This window comes from Phocoena sinus, chromosome 3 (assembly GCF_008692025.1).
Source record: "Phocoena sinus isolate mPhoSin1 chromosome 3, mPhoSin1.pri, whole genome shotgun sequence".
Classification (NCBI taxonomy): Eukaryota; Metazoa; Chordata; class Mammalia; order Artiodactyla; family Phocoenidae; genus Phocoena; species Phocoena sinus.
In genome coordinates, this window is record NC_045765.1 from 24,750,671 (window position 1) to 24,769,313 (window position 18,643).

General features: G+C 40.8%; 2 protein-coding genes across 4 annotated transcripts in view; both read left to right on the forward strand.

The window, feature by feature from the left end:
* Positions 1–2,116, forward strand: part of SH3PXD2B (SH3 and PX domains 2B) — a 137,103-nt gene extending 134,987 nt beyond the window's left edge. Inside the window, exon 14 of the mRNA XM_032626856.1 lies at positions 1,482–2,116. Coding sequence (XP_032482747.1) covers positions 1,482–1,610 — 129 coding nt within the window. The 3' untranslated portion in view covers positions 1,611–2,116. The remainder of the gene's footprint in view (positions 1–1,481) is intronic.
* A 1,095-nt stretch (positions 2,117–3,211) lies between these two features.
* The window catches only part of UBTD2 (ubiquitin domain containing 2), a 58,896-nt gene continuing 43,464 nt past the window's right edge, over positions 3,212–18,643 (forward strand). The window contains exon 1 of one of the 3 annotated variants that reach the window (XM_032626200.1): positions 3,212–3,710. In XM_032626200.1, the coding sequence (XP_032482091.1) occupies positions 3,641–3,710 (70 nt within the window). In that variant the 5' untranslated portion in view covers positions 3,212–3,640. Of the gene's footprint in view, positions 3,715–18,643 lie in introns of all 3 variants that reach the window. The other 2 variants (XM_032626202.1, XM_032626203.1) reach the window with 2 other exon arrangements.

Here is an 18,643-nt window from a genome sequence, read left to right on the forward strand (position 1 = left end):
ACAAACAAAATGTAGTATATCCACACAATGGAATATTATTCAGTCATAAAAAGGAATGAAGTACTGATACATGCTACAACATGGATGAACTTTGAAAACATTATGCTACATGAGAGAAACCAGTCACAAAAGACCTCATATGATCCCCATTTGTATGAAGGGTCCATTAGCAACTTTCAAATATGCAATACAGTGTTATTAACTATAGCCACCATGCTGTACCTTAAATCACCATGACTTCTTTCTTTTATAACTGGAAGTTTGTACCTTTTGATTCCTTCACCCATTTTGCTAACACACCACCTGCTGCCTCTGGCAACCACCTGTTTTCTGTATCTGAGTTACATTGTTTTTTTTTAGATTCCACATGTAAGTAAGATCATACAGTATTTATCTCTCTCTGTCTGACTTATTTCACATAGCATAATGCCCTCAAGGTCCATCTATGTTGTCACAGATGACAAGGTCTCCTTTTTATGGCTCAATAATATTCCATTGTATATATACACCACATTTTCTCTATCTATTCATCCACTGATCACACTTAGGTTGTTTCCATATCTTGGCTATTGTAAATAGTGCCACAATGAACATGGGGGTACACACATCTCTTCAAGTTAGTGTTTTTTTTTTATATAAATTTATTTATTTTTGGCTGTGTTGGGTCTTTGTTGCTGCGCGGCCTTTTCTAGTTGTGGTGAGCAGGGGCTACTCTTTGTTGCGGTGCGTGGGCTTCTCACTGCAGTGGCTTCTCTTGTTGCGGAGCACAGGCTGTAGGTGCGTGGGCTTCAGTAGTTGTGGCATGCAGGGTCAGTTGCTCCACGGCATGTGGGATATTCCTGGACCAGGGCTCGAACCCATGTTCTCTGCATTGGCAGGCAGATTCTTAACCACTGCGCCACCAGGGAAGTCCCAAGTTAGTGTTTTTAATTTTCTTTGGATAAACACCCAGAAGTGGAATTGCTGGATCACATGGTAGTTTTATTCTTAATTTTTTGAGGAATCTCCATGCTGTTTTCCATGGTGGCTGCACCAATTTATTTGAATCCTACCCTTTAAACTGGTGAAATTATGATATATGAATTATACCTCAATAAAGATGTTATAAAAAAGTAGAAAAAAAAAAGTAGAAAAGCACACACACAAAGGCATGTTTATATATATAAAACATCTTAAGTGGATTGGGTCATGCAGTATGGTTAGACAGGTGATGCTAGAGGTGAAGTAAGGAGGAGAGTTAATAAGGAGTTCCCACAGGGTTTGCAGCATTATTATTGGCCCAATTTTACAGGTGAGGAAACTGAGCTGTACAGAAATTTAAGGTCATACAGCTATAGTACAGGATAAAGCCAGATTCTGTGGGGCCCTTAACTACCACATTACTCTCTCCTGGGAATTTCTGTCTCTGGTCTAAGATAAAGGCAAGGTGGAGAACATCCATGGCTAAGAATTTCTCAATGACATTGTTCTCTCTTTCCTAGTGCCAACTCCTCAATGCTCCTCAGAAAGCACTCATCGCTTGGGTGCCTACCATCTGTTTAATAGACATTGTGGAAGTCTTGGTTTCTACAGTTTCTAGAGCAAAATTTAGAACAAAGCAATCCCTTTGAAGATATCAGTATGCAGCTTCTCTCCTTTGGGGAAGTGACAAAGTGATGTGTCCATCTGCCAATGTGAATACTTAGCAGAGAATGATCAGATAGAAGGCTTTATAACACAGTAACTGAATATCAGAGCACCCTCTGAAAACTCATAAAGATGTCACTTGTATATAAGCTCTCTGAATGTTCATGAGTACCCAGGACAACGCTAATTTGTCAGTATAAATTTAATATAGCAGACTTCTATTTCTCACAAGGCATTTCTGTGTTTTCATATAAGTATAGGGTTTTGTTTGTTCGTTGGACATTCATTTTAATCTGATTATCAAATGAATCTTTGTCTCTCTTTTGGACTATTTCTGTGAGCTAGATCCCCACATGTGGGATAATCCTGAGTCAAAGGGTATGAACATTTCTAAGGCTCTTGATCTGTGTTTCCAAATTGCTTTGCAAAAAGACTGAACCAATTTACACTTCCACCAGCAGTGTATGAAAATATATTTAAATGCAAATTCCAAGCTGCATAGAGTCTCTTTCCTAGGTATTTTACTTAAATCTGTTTCTTTAATGCTAAGCAAAAGCTGACCCAGGATGTTAAAAAAAGAAATCTGATTATAAAAATGGAGCAGATAGTTAAAACAGCTCTTAGGCAGAAATAAGCTTTAGAAAGACCCAAGCGAGGTGATAAAAATTTTAAGGCATCATGGCAAGAAGCACGATTCTGAAGGGACCATTAACAATTTGGCTTAGACTGGGATAGCAACCGCCAAGAACGTCGGGCGTGGTCAGTGTACCAAATTCTAGTTGAGAAAAAGCAGGGTATTTTATTTATTTATATTTCACTTTGTTCTAAAGACGACTTAGGATACTTAAAGGGAGGATCTTGAGAAGTAGCACTGTGTCTGAATAATCAGTCCTGTGAGAATGAAACTAGCTCACGTCCCCTGAACTAAGGTCCACGCTTCTCTCTCCCTGCACCGGATGGCTTGCCTCTGTAATCTGAGTTCAGTTTGCAACCACAATGACCGCCTCTACGTCTAATAATGGGGCACAGAGATTTTAGGGGGCAAGGGGGTGGGGCAGGCAAGGGTAAGCCCAGACTCGGGATACCAACCCACTGAACTCTACACAAATCCAAAAGGTGCTGGGACTTCATCCTTCGGCCAGCCTAATGCATTCCCTCTGCCAGTTATTTGGGACCCCGCCTGCGACTCTCCCATCACTACTGCTCTGTGCACCACCACCTTCCGCTCCCGACCCGCTTCTACAAGAAAGAGCTGACGCCGCCCGAGGAGTCAGAAACTCGATTTCGCCCCTTTCCGCTTTTCCTTTCTCACTTTTGCTCCTCCTTTCCTGCTCTCTCTCGACTTCATCGACTTCCTTTCTTCTTCCCGTCTTCGCCTCTCCCTCCACCACGCCTGCTTTCCACGCCTAGTCCCTGGGAGCAATCGCCCGGTCCCCTCCTTTCCTCCAGCTCGGAGGCCCACTCCTCTTGCCTCGTCGCCTCTCGGCTACCCCTCCGCCCGCGGCCTCGCCCGCAGCCAATCAGTGCGCGGCCTCCCGCGGCCCCGCCCTCCCCGGCGGTTCCGGGGTGGCCCGGCTGAGCCCAGGCCTCGGGAGCGGAGGGCGGCGCCGCGGCGTGGGGGCCGATGGGGCCTGGCGGTCGGGCGGCGCCGGCGCTGGGTTCGCCTGGACGCGGTTGTGCGGGTCTGTGAAGGGGTGAGGCGAGCGCTGCGGCTCGCCCGGGATGGGCCAGCCCCGGCCTGCCGGGGCCGAGCCGGAGGCGAGGGCGGCGCGCGGGACAGGCCTGCCGGGCGAGCGGCCCGGGGACTGAGGTAGAAGTGGGCGCGGAGGAAGGGGCCGAGCCAAGGCGGTGGGTGGAGCGGCGAGGGGGGCGGAGGCTGGGCCGCGGCGGGCGAGAGGAGCGGCGCGCCTGTCCGGAGCTCGGCGGCGGCGGCGGCGGCGGCGCCGGAGGCGGCAGAGGCGGCGGCGGGCCCGGACGAGCGCCCGGAGGTGGCGGACGAGGCGCCGGGGGCCCCATGGGCGGGTGTGTGGGCGCCCAGCACGACTCCTCGGGCAGCCTCAACGAGAACTCGGAGGGCACCGGAGGTAGGTGAGCGCCAGGGGGCAGCCTCGGCCCCCCATTGTTCCCGGCCAGGCCCGGCCACCTGTCCCGGCCCCTGCGGGCCCGCGGGCCCGCGGGCCGCGCGGCCGGGGTCCCCGTGCCCCTTTGTCATCCCCGCCTCCACGTCACTCCCTGCGCTCCGCTTCCGGCCGCCCCGCTGGCCGCGGGGTCGCCCCCTTTTCTCTCTGGCCCTCGATAAAGCCCTCAGCCTCTCGATCCCACCGTCTCGGCTCGGGAAACTCGGACCAGAAACCGCCTCTGGCCACCTCACTCCCTCTCCAGTTGGTTTAATTATTCAGGAACAGGATGGCGGCGCTGGGGTTGCAGAAAAGCCAATTGATGGGGGTTGGGGGGGAGCCTGATGCCTTCCCTCCGACGCGCCCGGTCACATCTCTCCGCACCCGTCCTTGTTCAGCAGAGTTGGCTGGTCTCAGCTTTCCTGAGTTTCAGATGACAGCTGCCCTGGTTGGTTCCAATTTGGCCATTTAAACCTGCAAGTTTCTGGAGCTCGGCCGGGGAAGTCTCTAGCGGCCACAGGCATTACTTTAACGAGGGGTGGGGAAACGGTCTTCTCGAGTAAAACGTGGCTTCTTGCTACAGCCCGGGGGTGTTGGACCAGTGTCGGGGTGGGCTAGTCAAATTCCTGTCCGTCTTACGTAAAGGAAAATATGTAGGATAAAAGTACAAATGCCTGAGAGTCCGTTTACCCTAGCAGGATCGGTACTGTAAAAGTTTTTGTAACACGAAACGCACTTCTTATTGTAAAAAGCAGTTTGCTGAGGAGAGTATTTTAATGCAATCGGTGTTGTAGTATAGCAGAAGAATAATACAGTTAATTCTACTTTTAGTTAAATGATCTCTTGCTGAGTCCATTCTATAGCTTGTGTAGAGGACAGAATGTTGTAAATAAGAAATCGCTTTTAGGAACAGCAAAGATGACAGTGTTGGTTTTGTTCCAACCTTGTGTTAGACGTCTCAAAATGTGGGGCATGAGTTCCTAGACTAAGTCGTTTGGGGATGGGTGGGTTTACAACTTTTTCTTAACATGCTAGCTAGCATTTAGACCAGCTGCTTGCCTGTTACTAAGCTCCATCTGTAAACCATGTACATGAATGGTTTGGCTGATGAATGTCCTGAATTGCCTGATGTTTAGCCATGCCACTTCATTTAAAATATATGGGCATCCTGTATGTCTAAGTCCTGGGTAAATGGTTTGAGAGCTCAGCGAAGCGTGTCTTGAAAAAATCGTCCATGAAAACGGTACTTTATAGTGCATTTCAAGTCAGAGCATAATTACTCAGTGGCACATTAACAATGAGATTTGCCCTGAAAACAGGGCAGGAAGATAAAAAGGGCATGATTGAAAACACCCTTAGGTTAAGATCAACTTGGGGGTCAGATGATTCTTCCTGCGGGTGAGGTGAATTAATGGTACTGAACTATAGGTGTTGTTACTTTTTAGTAAGTATAGGTAGTGTGCTTGTTACAGGTAGTGTTTAATTTTAATTAAAAATTTTCACACTTATTTAATATTCTAACTCAGCATTTTTCTATTGTTGGTAATGCACTTGAACCAATTTATGGTTTTATGGCCTTTTGATAGTGTGACTTATGACCAGCCGGTCATTATTAGCATGGGCTTTTTAAAGCAAGAAGTATTAGCTTTTGGTAATTTATTACCAATGGTATCTAGTTAGATAACTATAGTATCAGTTTCTTTGAGAACTGAGTTCTCTGGATCTTAAGGTGTGCTTTACCTTTTTGAAATAAAGTTTAGACAAAAGGAACCTCAATCACCAAACCTCTCTATTTTTTTTCTGGAGAGCAGGCATGACCCTGATGTAACTGGGGTAAAGGAATGAGCTGTGTGGCATAAAAGGATTACTTCTGGAATTTAATTAGGGAGGCCTTTATTCTTCATTATTGTCATGATAGTTAAAGAGTTAATTGTGGTTTAAAGGAATTAGCTCAGGTGAGGGTTTCAGGTTAACATGTTAAGTAGTTTCTTGCTTATCATGATAGATTTTTGTTGGGAAGGGAAAGACTTTTTCCTAAGGGTGTTGGCACAGATCCTTCACTTTTCAGACGTACAACAGTCGTTAGTAGTTTTAATCTGGACATATTGGCCTATGAAAATTTTTTTATCAGCATGGAGTTAAGTACAGTTTCCGATGCTTTTCATGACAGATTTAATTACATCCACAGTGTAGTGCAAACATCACAGTTTTAGTATGGCTTCACTTTCTGAATATCAGCAGACTTAGTAAGATGACTAAAAAAAAAAACAACTTTTTTTGCTATTTGAGATACTGTACTTTCCCTTTCCCTCTGAATCTAAGTCTCTTAAGTATGCAAATAATTGTGTGTATATTGAGAAAAACTTCCTTTCTAGGTGGATTAGTTCTTTGAAGAAATTTGAGAAATTTTTGTAAGAGGTTATAGAATATGGAAATTGCTTAATTCATGTTACAGGATTTGTGTTGTCAATTGTTTTGGAATCAATTGCTGTATCTTCTGGCATACCTTGACTAGAATTCAGTTTTTGAGTTTCAGCTACTTTGACCATTTTTTAAATGCCTAATTTTAATCAAGAAAGGTATATTACAGGAGTTATACAAGATCATTTAACAGGTCTCTCCAAGCTTTCACACTCCTAGAATTTCCAATTGTTTTGACATTTGTAGACAGCATATTTTGTATGGTTCTCCACCTTATTATGACATTGTGATGCTGAGGTTGGCACTTAGGTCCTCTAGACAAGGCTCTAGCCCAAGGCATTTGCTAAGTAATTAAATCTCTGAGGATTTTTAAAAATAAGAAATATGTGAAGAAAAAACAATAAAATGAAATTCATTGAAGACAGCCAGTTACCTTTTCATATTTTGATCATTTCTTTAATGAAAATAGTGATGTACAAAGTAGGTTCTCACTTTCTGGGTGTGTCATGTATTCTGTATACATTCAGTGATATCCCAAGATTACTGACCCAGGCGGTCACCAGTTTCCAGGTTTACAGGAGGAGAACTCTGAATGCTGAACATTGACTGCTTTATTTCAGAGTGTCTTGAGAATATCATGGAATTCTTTCAGATATCCATTTATAGCAGCCTTAACACCTACTTGATGAGAACAATGGTTTTTGAGTAACAACAGCTACCATTTATCCAGTATTTATTATGTAACAGGTTCTGTGATTATGTTCTCATTTAGTCTTCAACAACTCTGGGAGGTGGATAGTATCTCTGTTTTATAGATGGATTGAAGCTGGGAGAAATTAAATAACTTGCTTAACATGGCATAGCTTACAAATGGCAGAGTCAGAGCTTAAACTCAGGGCTATAATAAAGAATGCTAGTTTTTTCTTTTTTTCTAGTTTTATGTTTTAAAAATTTTAGTAAAATACATATAAAACTCGCCACCTTAACCACTTTTAAGTGTACAGTTCAGTGGCATTAATTGTATTCACAACGTGCAACCATCATCACTGTGTATTTCCGGAGTTTTTTATCACTCCAAACAGACTCTGGATCCATTAAGCAGTATCTTTGCTCCCCTCCCCTCCCAACCTGTGGTGACCGCTGTTCTATGTTTTGTCTCTGAATTTGCCTGTTGTAGATATTTCACATAAATAGAATCATACAATGTTTATTGTTTTGTTGGTGGTATATTTCACTTACATGTCTTCCAGGTTTATCCTGCTGTAGCAAGTATCAATACTAAATCCTTTTTATAGCTGAATAATATTTCATTGTGTATATATACACCACATTTTGATTATCATCTCTTCATCCATTAATGACATTTGTATTGTCTCCACTTTTTGGCTGTTGTGAATAATGCAGCTATGAACTTTGGTGTACACATAGCTGAGTCCCTATTTTCAGTGCTTTTTTGATATATACTTAGGAGAACCTAGGAATTGATAGGTCATGTGGTAATTCTGTGTTTACCTTTTTGAGGAACTGCCAGACTTTCCTACAGTGGCTGTACCATTTTATATTCCTACTAGCAGCATACAAGGGTTCCAGTTTCTCCACATTTTCACCAGCACTTGTTATTTCCTGTTTTAAAAATTATAGCCTTTCTAGTGGGTGTGAAGTGAGTGGTATCTCATTGTAGTTTTGGCTTGCATTTTGTAATGGCTAGTGATGTTAATGTGCTCATTTGGCATTTGAATATCTTCTTTTAATAGATAGAAATGTCTACTTAAGTCCTTTGCCTATTTTTTAATTGGGTTGTTTGGGGTTTTGTCGTTGTTGAGTTGTAAGAGTTCTTTATTCTGTATATTAAACCCTTATCAAGATATATGATTTGCAGATATTTTCTCCCATTCTGTAGGTTGTCTTTTCACTCTCTTGATGGTGTCTTTCGATGCACAAAAGTTTAATGAAGTCCAGTATATCTATTTTTCCCTTTGTTGCCTGTGCTTACAGTTTCAGTTTTAAATACGTATTTAATCCTTCACTGATGGAGAAAGAATAAATCTGTAACCAGTAATTCACAAATTAACATTTGCTTTCTTAACTATGAATAGAAGGCTGTTTTAAGCTTATTTCCTCTGTCAGATCTGGTAAAAAGGTTGATTTGCAGTGAAATGGTTTTTATTTTATTTTATTTTTTATAACTATTTATTTATTTTTATTTTTGGCTGCGTTGGGTCTTTGTTGCTGTGCGCGGGCTTCTCCTTGCATTGGCTTCTCTTGTGGAGCAAGGCCTCTAGGTGCGCGGGCTTCAGTAGTTGCGGCACGTGGGCTCTAGAGCGCAGGCTCAGTAACTGTGGCTCGCCACCGGCTTAGTTGCTCCGTGGCATGTGGGATCTTCCCAGATCAGGGGTTGAACCCTGTCCCCTGCATTGGGCCACCAGGGAAGCACCTGCAGTGAAATGGCTTTTAAAAAGTTGACAAAGGTAATCCATTAACCCGCTTCAACTTCGTAATTAAGAGGCGATTGTTGTATTTTCTGGGGAAGCATTTTAAAATCAACAAGCACTGAGTACCCAAAGTATGCCTAACTTTGTATTGGTTGCTGTTGTTCCAAAAAAAGGAATCATTATCCTATTTCTTGAGTATGTCAGAATCCTTTTTTAGGAAAATGTAATAAAATATGCACACATGAAGCAACTCTAAAACACTATTTAAACAGATAAAAATACCATTGAATAAATTGTGCACATGCTGAGGGAATAAAGGAAAACAAAGTGGCCTCAGCTGCTCACAGGTGTGGTCCCTAAACCAGCAGCATTGCCATCACATGGGAGCATGTTAGAAACGCAGAATCTCAAGCCCTAGCCCTGAGCTATTGAATCAGAATCTGCGTTTTAACAAGATTCTCAAATGATTCCCATGCACGTTAAAGTTCGAGAAACACTGATAGAGGATTGCTGACAATGGGAAGACACTGGAGTGAGGAACCCATTAGGGTACAAAAAAAATGGCAGAACTTGGTGATTTATTGGATGTAGGGATGGATACAGAAAAGAAAATACCATGTTTGTGAACCTGGGTAACCAAGAATATTGAGGTGGCTTAAGGTTTAGATGACAGAAGAATTTTTAAGTTGAGATATCATTTAGGATGGTGCGGAAGTTTAGATATGGAACTCCTAAATGTTGAGGATTATGAATGTGAATTTTGGAATCACCTGGGGGATTGACTGAAGGTGTAAAAGTGAATGATTGCTGTGAGTAAGTAAAAAGAGGAGGAAAGTGCTAAGAATTGAGTCATGAAAATTTCACAAAAGGTAGGGAAATGAGAATCACCTCTCAGGACCTGACCATAGTAAGTACTTAGTTTACTGAATTTTGTTGAATTATTGGGAAATGGGAGAACAGGTCTGCCTGTGAAACTGATAGATCTGATTGTATTTGAACTTTTCATTCTAGTACGGTGGTTGCAGAAATTTTAGTTGTAGTTTGACTCATATCCTAATACAAGATAGACTTTTTAGGCATCCAGCCCCAGAATATACCAACAGCCCTTTTGAGGTTGGTGTACTTCAGAACAAACACATCCTCTACAAGACATCAGTTACTCTTTTTTTTTTTTTAATTTATTTATTTGTTTTTATTTTTTTGGCTGTGTTGGGTCTTTGTTGCTGTGCATGGGGTTTCTCAAGTTGCGGCGAGCAGGGGGCTACCCTTTATTGTGGTGCTCAGACTTCTCATTGCGGTGGCTTCTCTTGTTGTGGAGCATGGGCTCTAGGCGCGCGGGCTTCAGTAGTTGTGACACGTGGGCTCAGTAGTTGTGACACGTGGGCTCAGTAGTTGTGGCTCGCGAGCTCTAGAGCACAGGCTCAGTATTTGTAGCACATGAGCTTAGTTGTTCCGCTGCATGTGGGGTCTTCCTGGGCCAGGGATCGAACCTGTGTTCCCCTGCATTGGCAGGCGGATTCTTAACCACTGCGCCACCAGGGAAGCCTATCAGTTACTTTCTTCTCCAAGAATATCATGCAAATCTATTCCTTATGTATTTTCAGTGTCCCATATATTATTTATACACATCATCTAACTAGGTTGCTTATTGAATTTTCTTTTGCTTCTACTCTTAGGACTGTGCCTATAGTAAAAAATGAAGCACACTGAACGTGACTAGGACTAAAGATTAAGTCTCCCCCTTTTTTATCCCTAGTGTGACAGTAGAAGTAAAAATCTTTCATATTTTTTTTGGGTTGGTGAGCTCTGGGGCTTTATGAGAGGGATGCATAAAATTTTATACCATTTGGAGAGAGACACACTGTGAAATAGGAGGCATTTACTTGATAAAACAGAGGGTGGCTTATTTGACTAGGAGTGGAGTTGTGTGGAAAGAACCAAAAGGGACATATACAGCAAGAAAACGCAGGTTGGAAATACAGTGAGTGGTACTGTGGGTGGGTAGGTAGGTCCAGTAGGTATGAGAACCGAAATTAGGCCAGGGAAGCTACAGTTGGAAAATACTGCCATATGGGGCGAGCTGAATCCTCTTTGAGAAAAGATTTTAAAACTCTGGTTTACATAAAAAACTGACATGGTATGTTGTAGCCCCCGCCTCATCAGCTACCTTCCACTGGGCTAGTCCCACTCGTTTTCAATTTTCTACTAAGTAGAGGGTTGAAATTTTTTCCCAGTCAAGATTATTTTGGAATTTATGTTGGAAAGACATTTTGAAAGAAGAGTCTCATTATGGATATTAAATGGGCTGTCTTTTTCATCTCTGATTTTGTATTTAGGAATCAGTTGCTAGTGATACACAGTATGGACAGAAGATTTAAGCCACTAGAGATGATAGGAATTGTCATTCCTTTGATTTTTGATGGCTCTAATCTGTAATACCTGTCTTTCTTATGGAGAAATTGTAATTAGTGGATTTTATTTTTAAATCTGATTTTCTTACAGTAAATGCAAAGCTTTGGCAGCACCTTACTAGTAGTACTATACCCAGGTGAGTCTTCTAATGTGAATGATTATTGAGTGTTATTAACAGTAATTAGGAACTTTTGCCTTTATGTTAATGAATTATCTCTTTTGTGGTTTTTGACCGAAACACATTCTTCTCTTGTTGCAAGGGAGCATTAAGTTGATTTTGGTAAGCAGCATGATCATATTAATTGGGCGATCAATTTGCTGATTTAGTGATTCTCTCCTTTTTCCTTACTGCAAACCACCTGAATGGTTTATCTTCATTTGGTGGACCACTGCAGCTGATTCTCCCTGCCACCCCTCACCATCCCTACCCAGCTTTCTGCTTCTCCTTGTCGGGCAGTACTAGGCTACCAGCAGGCTCCTCATGTTTCACTGGTAGTTCAAGGACCATAGGTTGAGACTTTACTAATGCGTATGTACTTAAAGATGCATGTGTGTTGGCCAAGAACAATCAAGCATGTATTCATCTTGCATCAGCTACTTTGACTTGCAGGCAGCAAGGATCAAGCTGGGTTTTGAATATACTCCATATATTGAGCTGAGTGGTTAAATATTGTTGAGTATACATTGGGTATTGTAATGCCATATTTTTGCATGTTTGCAGTAAAATTTTAGAAGTTTCCATTATAGCTCTGTTTTTAGAAATGAAATTTCTGTTGAAGGTAGCTGTTTAAGAAAAAGAGATATTTACATGTGGGGGTAATTTTATATGAATTTTACTTGAGTGAAGTCTTAATGATACATTTGCTCAAGACTTCAATAAGTAATGAATTAGTGACTTTGGGACTTCTCTGAGTTCTTACCCTCACAAGAAACCCTTCAGATAATTTTATGTATTTATTATAATTGGTTTGTAGGTATAAGCAAGGTCAGATTGCTTCTTTGCATTTGTTCAGATAGTTTCCATGCTTGTGGGCTATGTGACAAGAGTATCAAAGGGGCAGAGTAACAAATTGTCCAAGTCATTCAAGGTATGAATCTGCTTCATAATAAACTATCACTTTCAACTCAGGGCAAACACTTTATTTTTTAGGTTCTTCCTGAAAGGAAGAAAGCTGTCTTTTAAAAATAGACATTTTAAAAAAAAAAAAAAAAAAAAAATAGACAGTTGGACTTCCCTGGTGGCGCAGTGGTTGAGAGTCCGCCTGCCGATGCAGGGGACACGGGTTCATGCCCCGGTCTGGGAGGATCCCACATGCCGCGGAGTGGCTGGGCCTGTGAGCCATGGCCGCTGGGCCTGCGCATCCGGAGCCTGTGCTCCGCAACGGGAGAGGCCACAACAGTGAGAGGCCCATGTACTGCAAAAAAAAAAAAAAAAAAAAAAATAGACAGCTTCTGTTATTTCTAATTGCCAGCACTTGAAGCTAACTATAAGTAGAGATATAAATAAGACTTGCTCTGTGAAATCAGGTTAGCTTATGGTCTAATGAAGGAATCATATGTTTAAATAATTAGGAAAAGTTTAAAAAGTCTCTATAGCAATGAAAAAAGTATTATGGAAGTTCAAGGAGCAGTGTGGAGCGCTGTCAGAAAACTTCATTGGAGAGGTGATATAAGAAGTTGGTCTTGAAAGAGGAGTAGATGAAGAAAAGGCAGAAGGGCATTCTGTGTGCAGAGGAAATTACTTGTATAGAAATATGAAAAAACATGGCATTTTGGGGGACTGGCAAGAAGCTTGTGGAGGGAATGGTGAAACATGAAGTTATTAGGGTATGTTGTCAGATTTTGGAAGGCATAATTGACATAATCGACAAAGTTGTGAGACAATATTATAGGCGATACTAGTTAAGTGGTTTAAAATTTTACTGTTTGTTTTTTTGTGCATCTGATGAACTAATTCCCATTTAATGCTGCATTCTGAAGTGACTTTGTACAAATTTCTGATGTACTAGGTTGTTATAGTCTTTAACAGATCTTTATTCTTTTGTAGTTGTAATGGGATTATTACATATTAAACAAAAAGACAAAACCGATAATCGTATATTAACGCATATATGCGGAATCTGAAAAAACTGGTATAAACGATCCTATTTACAAAGCAGAAATAGACCCACAGACGTGGAGAACAGATGTATGGATACCAAGGGGGAAAGGGGGATGTGGGATGAATTAGGAGATTGGGCTTGACATATATACACTATTGATACTATGTATAAAATAGATAACTAATGAGAACCTACTGTATAGCACAGGGAACTCTACTCAGTGCTCTGTAGTGACCTAAATGGGAAGGAAATCCAAAAAAGAGGGGATATATGTATATGTATAGCTGATTCACTTTGCTGTACAGTAGAAACTAACACAACATTGTAAAGCAACTATACTCCAATAAAAATTTTAAATGTTAAAAAAATAAAATAGAAAAATACCCATAAAAATATGTTTGTTTTTTACATACACATGTAGGTGTTTGTCCCAGGTCAGTTGTTTTTTCTTGGGTTCCAGTTTTCTGGCATATGTGAAGAGTTTGGGCTAAGATTCTGCAGATCTGCCTGAGTTTTAATCTCTTGAGAAAAGGCCTGCATTAGCTGTGGTACTTTGGGCTCAGTTTCTTCTGAAGAAAAAAAAAATTGTTGAAAAACAGAGAGAATTAGTGGATTAGATCTTCTCTATCAAGATATCTGATTCTTTTAAAAAAATTTTTAATGATAATTTTTAAACATGTTGAAAAGTTGAAAGACTCTAGTACAAACACTTGAATACCCATCAATTAGATTGAACAAATGTGTGTGTATGTGTATATACATTTGCTTAACTGTTTGAAAGTGAGTACAGACATCATGACACTTCAACATGCATCTTTAAAAAATAAAGCTCTTCTCCTACATAACAATACTATTATCACTCCTAAGAAGATTAACTGTTATTCCCTAAGATCTAGTCCATAATCAGAATCTCCCAGTTGTCCCCCAAGTGTCTTTTATATCTGTTTTTTTCAAAATAGGATCTAATCTGCATCTAGACATTGCATTTGTTTGTCTCTTTAATCTTTTTTCTTTAGAAATTTATTCTTTCTTTAAATATTTTTAAAGATTTATTTATTATTTATTTATTTTAGGCGGCATTGATCTTAGTTGTGGCACACAGGGTCAATGATGGGATCTTTAGTTGCGGCCCATGGGCTTCTCTAGTAGTGGGTTTCTCTCTAGTTGTGGCGGCGGGTTTTCTCTTCTCTGGTTGTGGCGTGCAGGCTCCAGGGAGCGTGGGCTCCAGAGCACATGGGCTCTGTAGTTTGCTGCATGCACACTCTCTAGTTGAGGTGTTCTAGCTCAGTAGTTGTGGCACATGGGCTTATTTGCCCCGCGGCATGTGGGATCTTAGTTCTCTGACCAGGGATCAAACCCGCATCCCCTGCATTGTAAGGCGGATTCTTTACCACTGGACCACCAGGGAAGTCCCTCTTTAATCTTTTTAAATCTAGAAAACCTCCCCCGCCCCCGCTTTCTTCCCTATGACATTGACTTTTTGAAGAGTCTTATGTACCACCATCTGGATTTGTCTTATTGTTTCCCTGTGGTGTATTTAGTGAATTCTTATAGCCTCTGTATTTTCTTTAGACTGGAAATTAGGTAGATCTAATTCTTTTTTTTTTTTTAAGATTTAATTTTAATTTATTTTTGGCTGCGTTGGGTTTTCGTTGCTGCGCACAGATTTTCTCTAGTTGTGGTGAGCGGGGGCTACTCTTCGTTGCGGTGCACAGGCTTCTCCTTGCAGTGGCTTCTCTTGTTGCAGAGCATGGGCTCTAGGCATGCGAGCTTCAGTAGTTGTGGCACGCGGGCCCTAGAGCAGAGGCTCAGTAGTTGTGGCGCATGGGCTTAGTTGCTCTGCGGCGTGTGTGGGATCTTCCCGGACCAGGGATCGAACCTGTGTCCCATGCATTGGCAGGCGGATTCTTATCCACTGCGCCACAGAGGAAGTCCCAGCTAGATCTAATTCTAACAAAATATGTATGATTTTTTATTTCCTAGACTATAGTAGACCCAAAATCCAAACTTTTCCTAGTTCTTTTCTGCTATCTAACTTCCAACACTGGGATAATCTTTCATTACGGAACAAGTATGAGCCTTTTTTTGTTTTTCATTTTTCCACGCAGAAATAATCCTGCCGTCCTGAATATCATAGTACTATTATTCTTTAGTGCTTAGTCTCCTCTCATTCTTTCCCCCAACTTTATTGAGGAATAATTAAATATATACAATAATATTTGTCAAAGTATACAATATCATGATTTCATATACATATACATTGTGAAACTATTACCCAAATCAAGATAATTAACACATTCTTGGTAATGAGAATCCTTAAGGTCTACTCTCAGTGACTTTCAAGTATAAAGTACTGTTATTAACAGTCACCATACTGAACATTAGATCTTCATAACTTTTGCTTCTTAAAACTGAAAGTTTGTGCCCTTTGATCCACATTCCGTTCTCCCATTTTTACAATAATCTTCTATCATCGTTATTTTTGTACATTACTTATATTCTCAGAATATAAGCTGCATTGGACCTGGGACAGAGACTTCAGTTTCTTCATAGTACTTTAGGCTTAGTTAACAATTGTGTGAAACACATCTTTGACTTTATAATGGTGTTAGGGAGAAAGTGATATTTTCTTGATAGAACATTATTTAATTCTAGAACAAAAACCTTGTTAAATAAGACCATACAGTGTAATGAAAAGATCTGGGAGTCAGAATTCTTCAGTTCTGGTTCCACCTCTGTTCCCTGTATCAGTTACCTTAAATAAGTCACTTGACTTCCTGGTTTCTTAGTTTTTTTTTCTCATCTATAAAATGAGCATGTTGGATGAGATCAGTAGACTCCAACTTTTTAAATAGTTGAATCTTCTTTTTTAGGTATATGTTACATTGAACACTAATATATCAGTCTCAGCATTTGATTTCTTTTTATTTTGATTGTATATAGTCACTAAAAAATAAAAATAAATGATTTAGAGTCTCATAAAGTTCTGTAGGAGATTTTGTTTTTGTTTTTGCGGTACGCGGGCCTCTCACTGCTGTGGCCTCTCCCATTGCGGAGCACAGGCTCCGGACGCACAGGCTCAGCGGCCATGGCTCACGGGCCCAGCCGCTCCGCAGCATGTGGGATCCTCCCGGACCAGAGCACGAACCTGCGTCCCCTGCATCGGAAGGCAGACTCTCAACCACTGCACCACCAGGGAAGCCCTGTAGGAGATTTTTTAAAAGTTTGAATAACTAACACTATCAGCTATACTCAGAACTTAAACACTAGCACGTCATACAGTGTTATGGTTTATGTTTTACTTTCACTAAGCATTCTCCAGTTAATTTTTAAGATGAGGGCATAGGGCTTCCCTGGTGGCGCAGTGGTTGAGAGTCTACCTGCCGATGCAGGGGACGTGGGTTCGTGCCCTGGTCCGGGAAGATCCCACATGCCGCGGAGCGACTGGGCCCGTGAGCCATGGCCGCTGAGCCTGCGCGTCCGGAGCCTGTGCTCCGCAATGGGAGAGGCCACAGCAGTGAGAGGCCCGCGTACCGCAAAAACAAACAAACAAAAAAGATGAGAGCATATACTGAGCAGATGCAGATGAGATTGCTCTGACATTTAATGAAGCCCAGACATCCATGTGCTGTATTAGTGTGTTCCCTAGTGCTGTGTTACACGTACGTGCTTGTATTAATAAAAGGCACATGCAGAGCTGTGGTTTTCTCAATCAGTGACACAGTTACAAGACGTTCCTTAAGTTTCATATATGTATAGAGAAGGCAAGAGAAGCTTCATTTCAATGACTGATCATTTTGACCAAGCAGCATAAGCTAACATGTTTCATGATGGTCTTTATGTTTGAAATGTAACATTTGATGTGTGGTACTTTTTATTAGGGTTCTTAAAAAATAGCAAAAATATATTTTACAAAATAGTTTATGTTTATGGAATGCTGAAACAGGTGTTTGGTCTCTTGAATTCTTTAGAACCAGTTAAAAAAGTTGTGTGACTAGATCCTAGGAAAAGTCTTAACCTAACACACATAATTTCAATCAGGTTTTCTCTACTCTCAGGATCGGTGTACTGTGTTGGGCACTGTATTAGATATTTGGAGTTTCATAGAATTAATGAAATAATAGTACTACATTAATTCAGAAGTTTACACAATTTAGAGAAATAATATGTTATCCACATTAATTTTGATGCTAACTTTGAGAGGAAACAAAGGAAAGATAAAACATTAAAAATAGTGAAGGGATCAAGAAGATGGTGACTTTTGTAGCTATACCAGTAATTGCCATCTGGTTACAGATCTGGAAGTTGGTTCACTTACTCCCTCTAATTGATTTGCTTTCACCAGGAATTAAAAGGATGGGGAACAAGCCCTCAGGGTGGTCTTTCTCTTCCAGAGCAACTTTTGGCTTAGAATGCACTCTGAAAGTGAAGGTATTTCATTATTTAAGATGTGAACTTCACCTCTCAGTTCATTTGAAGCTGGAAGTGCACCTTGGCACGGTTAGGCCTTTGCTTTTCCCTACCTCTGACGCCATGTCACTTTTCACTTTTCTTTTTTCTCTCTTCAGCATAAAATATTCCAACTCTTTGCCCTCAATTGGGCAAACTTGTTATGTTTAACCTTTGGAAGTTCAGACAGTGAGTACTTCATGGAAAAGCGATTGTTGGATAAGATCTTGTGTTTGTGATTTATGAAGGAGGAACTAGAATCAGAAGAGGTGCTGAGAAGGACCTGGAGGTGAGGTCTGGTGTCTGCCATGTTTGTGAGAGTCTGACTCTTGCTTATGAAGAATGGACTAGATTGAGATGAATCATAAAAGGGGTGTCAGCGGAAGATCTTTGCATCTAGTGAATAAAGCTTAGCTTCTTCCCATTTCAGGGCCTTTGCCTTAATGTAAATAAATATTTGCTGTGTAGTGCTTTTTATTACAGTTCTTAAAAATAGCATGATCTTTCCCCATGTTTTATTTTTTTATATTGCTTTTGGAAATTATTTGTTTACTTGTTTATTTCCTGTCTTCTCCCACAATATTATAAGGTCTGTGAGGTCAGGGGCCTTTTCTGATTTCTTCTTTACTGTATGCCTAGTGTCTAGTATAGTTACTGGTACATGTGCATTCAGTAGTTGCTGATTGAATAAATAAGTGAAATAATGAATGAATAGTTGTGATTGTTTTATCATTTGGAGAATGAAAAGTTTACTACTTGGCTTTAGTTATTTCATTTGTTTTTTGGGTGAAATGTATAGTAATAAAAACTATTGTAATGTTGTAATGTACAACTATGTCCTTGGTTGTACAAGGGCCTATTTATTATCTTTAGTGATTTTCCTCATGATAATTAACTCTGGGATAGATTCTTATTTGCCTATTTGATGAAAGGGAGTGAGTGATCTGATTTGCTTGTTAAAGTATCCCCACTTATTTTGTGTTTATTTGTGTATTATTCTCTCATCCTTAGCAAACTTAGTGGTGATTTGAATTGCTTTGCATATGAAAAGAGGGTTAATTCTATTTAAAGCCCACCCAGCCCA